The sequence below is a fragment of the Macrobrachium rosenbergii genome, unplaced genomic scaffold (genome assembly GCF_040412425.1).
Source record: "Macrobrachium rosenbergii isolate ZJJX-2024 unplaced genomic scaffold, ASM4041242v1 13903, whole genome shotgun sequence".
Lineage (NCBI taxonomy): Eukaryota > Metazoa > Arthropoda > Malacostraca > Decapoda > Palaemonidae > Macrobrachium > Macrobrachium rosenbergii.
The window spans coordinates 304,940-313,235 of NW_027100723.1; the positions used below are offsets into that span (position 1 = coordinate 304,940).

At 37.7% G+C, this 8,296-nt stretch overlaps 1 protein-coding gene across 1 annotated transcript; it reads left to right on the plus strand.

The window, feature by feature from the left end:
• The first annotated feature begins 795 nt into the window (after window positions 1–795).
• Window positions 796–3,271, plus strand: LOC136837969 (zinc finger protein 420-like). The gene is made up of 4 exons (XM_067102837.1): window positions 796–988; window positions 1,232–1,834; window positions 2,004–2,483; window positions 2,652–3,271. The coding sequence occupies exons 1-4, from the start codon at window positions 796–798 to the stop codon at window positions 3,269–3,271; spliced, it is 1,896 nt and encodes a 631-aa protein (XP_066958938.1).
• The last annotated feature ends 5,025 nt before the right edge of the window (window positions 3,272–8,296 follow it).

The following is an 8,296-nucleotide window of genomic DNA, read 5'->3' on the forward strand; positions in this document are numbered from 1 at the left end:
GCATCTGTGGATAAAATGGTGTTATGTATAAATGGAACACATATAATTAAGCATTTACTGTATACTGTACCCTTCCTACTGTTACCCCACAAAATTCTGTGCTGGTTTCTTGCATTTTCTATTCTTGGCCCTTGATTTGTTAATAAGGATATGTTCATAAGTAATACTGTAATGTTAAGCTAAGAAGGTTTACAGATCTGAGAGGGAGGGAGTCAATATTAACTGTTAATTATTGTTGCATTGTTGCCTCTGGAATGTTTTGATGCTGTGTCTGAACAACATTTTGTTAAATTGTATTAACATTTGGATAGTACTGTGGAATGCACACCTTGTTAATTGTCTGTATTAATATTTGGATAGTACTGTCAAATGCACCCATTGTTAATTGTCCTGAGACCTTTATAGGAACATGAATTAAATTTGATTTATTTTGCTTCAGTTCTGGCATTGTTTCCTAACTCTGTGTGCATTCTTTGATTTCAGATTCTCCCTCAGAAGAACCCTCCCTCCTTCGTCAGTATTGAGAAGCATCAAGATTTTGGGAATGAATGTAATGTTGCCAATGTCATGTCTTAAATTGTAGGGAACAACAGTGAATTGTTGTACTACTTTACAAATTACGACAAAAACAAATCAGATCTGTTCTGAATATTAAATTCATAAATCAGTAATGAAATCTGGTTGTAGTCCTTCAAGATACAGTACTTAATTTATAACAGATTTATTGGATAATCATTTGCAAACAATTTTGTGTTAAGAGTTGACAATTGAACGAACACAGGACAAAAGGCTAAAATGAACCCAGAACATTCTCTAGAATTACCTTTGAAAAGTGAAACTGAAGGTGCATTATCATGTCCTTCCATAAATCAAGAAAACAGCAACATGGCTGCCTTTAGTGAAACCAGTTATGGTGACTTTTTGTCTCCGGATCCATTGATGGACATCAAAGCAGAGCTGGAGGTATTCTGCGAGTCTAATGAAGATGGTGAATGTTCATATGAAATGAATTCAGTAGTGAATGAAAAAGATCCACTAACTTGCAAAAAGGAAGTAAAACAAGAAAGAAGGAATAGTCAGAATGGAGAGAAGCCTTTCAGATCCACTGACTGTGAGAAAGCATTTTACAAGAAAATTAATATTACAAGTCATATCACAAATCCTACCAGAGAGAAAACATTCATATGCAATGAGTGTGGGAAAGCATTTTCCCAGAAACAACATCTTTCAGATCACATAAGGATTCATACTGGAGAGAAGCCCTTCATATGCAAGGAATGTGGGAAAGCATTTTCCCAGAAACCAAATCTTACAGTTCATATGAGAATTCATACTGGAGATAAGCCATTCATGTGCAAGGAATGTGGAAAAGCATTTTCCAGTAAATCAGATCTTATACCTCATATAAGAATGCATACTGGAGAGAAGCCATTCATATGCAAGGAATGTGGGAAAGCATTTTCCCATAAACCAGATCTTGCAGTTCATATGAGACTTCATACAGGAGAGAAACCATTCATGTGCAAGGAATGTGGGAAAGCATTTTCCAGTAAATCAGATCTTTTACATCATATGAGACTTCATACTAGAGAGAAGCCATTCATGTGCAATGAATGTGGGAAAGCATTTTCCCATAAACCACATATTACAGTTCATATGAGACTTCATACAGGAGAGAAGCCCTTCATATGCAAGGAATGTGGGAAAGCATTTTCCATTAAATCAGATCTTATTCGTCATATGAGAATGCATACTGGAGAGAAGCCATTCATGTGCAAGGAATGTGGGAAAGCATTTTCCCATAAACCAAGTCTTACAGTTCATATGAGAATGCATACTGGACAGAAGCCCTTCATATGCAAGGAGTGTGGGAAAGCATTTTCCCGTAAACCAAATTTTACAGTTCGTATGAGACTTCATATAAGGAGAGAAGCCATTCATGTGCAAGGAATGTGGGAAAGCATTTTCCCAGAAGCCACATCTTACAGGTCATATGAGAATACATACTGGAGAGAAGCCATTCATGTGCAAGGAATGTGGGAAAGCATTTTCCAAGAAACCAGATCTTACAGTTCATAGGAGAATGCATACTGGAGAGAAGCCCTTCGTATGCAAGGAATGTGGAAAAGCATTTTCCCGTAAACCATGTCTTACAGGTCATATGAGAATACATACTGGAAGGAAGCCATTCATGTGCAAGGAGTGTGGGAAAGCATTTTCCAAGAAACCAAGTCTTACAGTTCATAAGAGAGTGTATACTGGAGAGAAGCCATTCATGTGTAAGGAATGTGGGAAAGCATTTTCCCATAAACCAAATCTTATAGTTCATATGAGACTTCATACAGGAGAGAAGCCATTCATGTGCAAGGAATGTGGGAAAGCATTTTCCAGTAAAGCAAATCTTACAGTTCATATGGGAATTCATACAGGAGAGAAGCCATTCATGTGCAAGGCATGTGGGAAAGCATTTTCCCAGAAACCACGTCTTACAGTTCATATTAGAATACATACTGGAGAGAAGCCCTTCTTATGCAAGGAATGTGGGAAAGCATTTTCCTTGAAATCAAATCTTACTGTTCACATGAGACTTCATACAGGAGAGAAGCTATTCATGTGCAAGGCATGTGGGAAAGCATTTTCCATTAAATCAGATTTTACAGCTCATATGAAACTTCATACAGGAGAGAAGCCATTCATGTGCAAGGAATGTGGGAAAGCATTTTCCAGTAAATCAGATTTTATACGTCATATGAGAATGCATACTGGAGAGAAGCCATTCATGTGCAAGGAATGTGGGAAAGCATTTTCCCAGAAACCAAGTCTTACAGTTCATATAAGAATGCATACTGGAGAGAAGCCCTTCATATGCAAGGAATGTGGGAAAGCATTTCCCAGTAAATCAGATTTTATACGTCATATGAGAATGCATACTGGAGAGAAGCCATTCATGTGCAAGGAATGTGGGAAAGCATTTTCCCAGAAACCAAGTCTTACAGTTCATATGGGAATGCATACTGGAGAGAAGCCCTTCATATGCAAGGAATGTGGGAAAGCATTTTCCCAGAAACCACCTCTTACAGCTCATATGAGAATGCATACTGGAGAGAAGCCATTCATGTGCAAGGAATGTGGGAAAGCATTTTCCGAGAAACCAAATCTTACAGTTCATATGAGAGTTCATACTGGAGAGAAGCCATTCATGTGCAAGGAATGTGGGAAAGCATTTTCCAGGAAACCAAATCTTACACGTCACATGAGAATTCATACTTGAAAGAAGACTGTCATGTGCAAGAATGTGGGAAAGCGCATTCCAGCGAACCTCTTTTAATTCATTTGTGAATTCATATTGGAAAGTAGCCGTTTACAGGAAACTCTCAATTATCTGCTATAATATATCCAAGGCTCTTGTGGAGATTGGAAATTTGTGGATATGGTAAAAAAACACTTCATGGATGTAAAATGTCAATTATTTGGAATGATTCATACTTACTGTTAAAGTTAGCTGACTACCATATTGAATGAGGATGTTGGGTTAGTGTGGCCTAAGAAACAATGTTCAACCAAGCAAACTGGTTGAGGCTGGAAATGCCCATGACTCCATGACCTTGTTACATAATAACTGTCCAGCTTACCCCTCCCAACTCTGAACTTCTCTTTGTGAAGAGTGTGGGGAGAAGGATAATGTGCCTAAACAGCTAGGCTAACATACAGCTTATGTAGTCGTGCACAGCCAAAACATTCAGTCCCCACAAACTTCCTTATACAGCCTACTGCTTTCATCTCTGCTTGTTGTAGATGACATAATGCATGAACAGAAAAGAAGTGCAATACCAATTCACACCATCTGCATAAGGACACAGCATGAAGAATTCTGACAAGAATGTAAACATTCCAACGCCACCTGGTGGGAAACAGGTGATTACAGAGACAGTCCTTGTGGGTTAGCCAAGCGTTATTTTTTTTATTTCTTATGCCGATCGACCCTAATGGTCCAAAGATATAAGCTAACTTTAACGGTAGGTAAGAATCCAAATAATTAATTATATTGAGAAAATTATCATTTTGTACCCTATCTTTTGTACTTGTTTTCTATCTACAGTACTGTACAGTATATGCTTATAAACAATACAGAATACACTACAATACAGAATGCACTACAGTACTGTACTGTATACTTAATGAAAACTAAATTGTACAATATTGTTTATTGATTAAATGTATCAAAAATTGAACATTGAAATTCTCTCTCTCTCTCTCTCTCTCTCTCTCTCTCTCTCTCTCTCTCTCTCTCTCTCTCTCTCTCTCTCTCTCTCATACCTGTTTGCATTGCTGGAACTGTTTACATGGGCCAAACTTGGAAAATCTTTTTTTTTTTTCTTCTTCTTATTAAGAATAACCCTGGGGGAGAAAGAGAAATGTGCAAATACACAGCATCATGATGCATCCAAGTATGTAAGTGCACATGTATACACATACATGTACGTGAACACATGCTTATTTGATATTGAAAGTAGCCACTAGTTTATACTGCATTTTGTTTCCTCCACATTAAAAATCTAATAAATATTTCATTCAAATCTTATTAAAGATGTATTACAGCATTATTGTTGTTTATTTGGTGTGGCATAAAAATTTGCACTTTACAAAACAATTTTAAGCTACTGGAGCTTAGGCAATCATATATTATTGGTTGAAACGACTTTGAAATACGTACTGCACCATATTTACTGAAAATACTGATTGATGCAATGATATTAATTACATTCCATTAAAGGATATTAACTTTATCACGCACTGTATATCGAGTTCTTATTCCGAATGGGAGCAATTTATAGAAACAAGGTGACACATGCAGAGTTCTCTAAGGTATGGAAATCAGTCCTTGAGTTCTGGCAAATGTGAGAAAGAGATGCAAAACTGCAATTGCCATTATCTTTGAAGGCTAAAAAGATAGATTACACTTCACATTTGCCAAAATTGATAACAAGAGCTGTTAAACCTGCAGAGTGGAGAGAGAGAGAGAGAGAGAGAGAGAGAGAGAGAGACTTACAGATATCACATACAATAGTTTTTAAACGGTTACAACTGAATGAGTGGCAAACAAGATCTAAATGCAATGCCTAATCATTTTGTTGTCTCTTTGACTTATATGAGTACGAGGTAACTGTTGCCTCCAATGCATTGTAATTTAACGGTTAGGACTGAATGAAAAGTGAACAAGAACTAAAGCAATACCTAGTCTTTTGTTTGTGTTGTATGGACAGGCAATACTTCTAAGTACTTTACTATGCAATTAAATTTACATTGTACAAAGTTCAGTTGATTTGTTGATTACATGTCAATTACTCTTGTGCAACCAATTATACCAATACTGTAATATCTGGTTGCTGCCTTTCTATTGCACTGTGTATGATCATAGGATTACAAGTTAATGTCCCATAATAAAGTGTGATTGATAAAATTGTGTTTAACACTAAACATATTGCATTGTTTACCCAAGGTTTCAACTACTGATATATGATAGCCTAAGTTGAAGGTGATTATAAGGGGTTTTGATCAGGAAAGGATTCCTAAAGTTTTGTATTCCATACGATACAAATAAATAGCAATAAAGAATAACCGAGAGAGAGAAAGAGAAAGGCAAGCAAACACACAGTAATTGTGTATTAAATTGACTTCAGTATGATTCATATGTGTACTTAAGCAAACACATACGTGGTGTATATATACACATGCAAAGTAAGAAAAGTTTTGATGCAACATGACTGGGCAGTTTATATTGATATGTCATTTCGTAATGTGTTCGTTCACTGGTATTGCAACTTCAGAAAAGCCCTCACTTAATATAAAAGTCATTTTGTTCATAAATTTAAGAGTTATAAATTCATTGTAACCTTTGGAGTTATCAGTCAGAGGGGGAAATGGAAGAGAGAGAAAATGGGAGGACAAACACCAGCAGCCAACGAGAGATCGAAACTTCTGTTACATATTCATGACACTCAGCCACTCAAAAGTAATAAAAGAAATTATATGTAATGGCATTTTAGCTTTTAAGCCAACAACAGTCGTAAAGCTCCCGAACAGATAAAGCCTTGCCCAGCCCTGCCCATTCAGGTCTCCTGGCCCTCTTGGACATTTATTTCATAAGTCCTCACTTTGTCCATTAACTAAAGAAACCTGGGACTGTAATGCATGTCTTGTATGTAAGCCCTAGTGATTGTATGTATCTTATGTACCTGAACAGTAAAGAAATTAGTGTGTGTGTGAATGCAACTCCTCAGCGTGGGAAGTCTTGTATTGTCAACTTGATCAGTTTTCAGTGTTACCATGTACAGTACAGGGAGTCCCCAGGTTATGACGGTCTCGACATTCATCAATCTCATCTTACAACACTAGGAATTCTTCACTTTTTTTCATTTTTATAATTTTTTAAATATTAAGTACAGGTACTGTATTTACCGCCAGTTATAATTTTTATAATATAATCTTCTGTATCTAGATTGTGAAAGTTGAAATAAAGAATACAGTATTATTATTATTTTTACTATTATTATTATTAAGATCTGCCTCGGGAACAGATCTCTGTTGTAACTCAGGGACTGCATGTATTTCCTATGTTTCTCATGTGTAGTATCGAATAATATTTGAATTACCTCACAGCATGTGATAAGCTAACATGCTCCTATGTTTTGTAGCTTACCAATTGTATTTTTTTTTACACTTATTTTTGTACACTCTCGCCACAGTGTTGGCCTATCAATAAACCCTACCATGGACATTTTTGCAACTAACTTTTTTTACCATTTAAAGTATATATTGAAGTAGTAGTATCAGTATATGGTGAACTACTATTTACTTATAACAGCTGCCATTAAAGTGACCTTGTACTGAATAAAAACAGATTTTCCCATAACCTGAGAAATCTTCTTCAAGAGCTTTCCTAGAAAGGAATATAAAACTACATTTTTCAAAACACAGGAACACTGTTATCATCTAAAGGATGGACTCAAAATAGCCAATTTTTATTAAAGTAATTTGTATTTTTCCTAACATACAAACCTGAAATTATTTACTTAGGCATTTAGCTAGATGACGCGAGCTGGAACGGCTGTTAAACTTTCAGACATGGTTATTAACTACTAATGGTAGGGGGGAATCCATGTGCCTAGGTACCAGACAGAGGAGTGGCTGAGGTGGGCCATAAAAGTAAAAACCTTCAGGTTTGTATGTTAGGAAAAATAGAAATTACTTAAAAATTTGCTTTTTGTTCCGACACGAATACATGCCTTCTTTCTTTACGTAGGAGACTTACCTATTGGTGGAGGGAGTCTGGGCAATTCTCTGAACTGACTGGTTGGTTCTACCCAGCTGGGAATACCTTCCTGTTCTGGAAGAGCTGAGGAAGGAATCCCACACCTCTAGCTTGTTGGACATATGGGATGTTGCAACTGCTAGATCTCTGGGCTTAATGTAATGAGTTTGCATGATTACCTTGAAGAAGGCTTAGGCGAACCCAATAGTTGTGGAGACAATAAAACTTTATTGTAAAAATCAGTGGGTTGTTGTCACTGTTAATCCCCCTCCCCCCTTGTCAAGATAGAGGGGGCCATGCATCTAATAATTCTACTAAAAGATGAAAGACAGGGTACCCCTGTCGTGCACTCACCTGCATAACTCGTCCGTCCAGCAAGTGACGACTCACCACCTGCCTCTCTGCCCTACGAGAGAGAAAGATAAAAGAGAAAAGAGAGGAGACCAGTCACATACCCACATTCTTTTGCGCTTTTAGCACAGCTGCTGTCTCCGCCTCTGCCACAGAGCTCTGTCAAGACCAACAGCTCCAACAACAAGAGGAAGAGGCACCTCTGGTTGCCAGGAAACTGGTCCAGTAGTGATGAGACTCAGAGGCTGGAGAAGCACTTGCACGTGGAACTTAGCAACAGTGACAGCGAGCTGGAGAATGGGACTTCGTCCTATGAGGAGGAGGAACAGCCATGTCGTGATCACATCCAAGGTGGTGGACGCCAACGCAAGCGAGTTGGGAGTGGAGATATGGAGGCGGAACGGAGCCACTCAGCCGAGTTTAGCAAACGGGGAGGGTGACGGGACCATAGATCAGTCTAGTGTTATTCCAGATGTACCTAGTGGTGATAATGTTGTTTTGGACTTAAACTTTGGGATCAGTAATATAAGCATCAGTAGTGTCGGTCAGCCTGCAAGTGACTTGGAAATGAACTGCACAGTTAGCCAGGCCACACCCATTAGCAGTACAGTATATCAGTTGACGACAGTTGGT

Bases quoted from the DNA above. Each gene is read 5' to 3' on its own strand.
- LOC136837969 (XM_067102837.1), top strand. From the start codon at position 796: ATGAACCCAGAACATTCTCTAGAATTACCTTTGAAAAGTGAAACTGAA. The intron at 989-1,231 runs GTGAATGTTCAT...AACATCTTTCAG, and splicing joins CTGCGAGTCTAATGAAGATG to ATCACATAAGGATTCATACT. The intron at 1,835-2,003 runs ATACTGGACAGA...ATATGAGAATAC, and splicing joins TACAGTTCATATGAGAATGC to ATACTGGAGAGAAGCCATTC.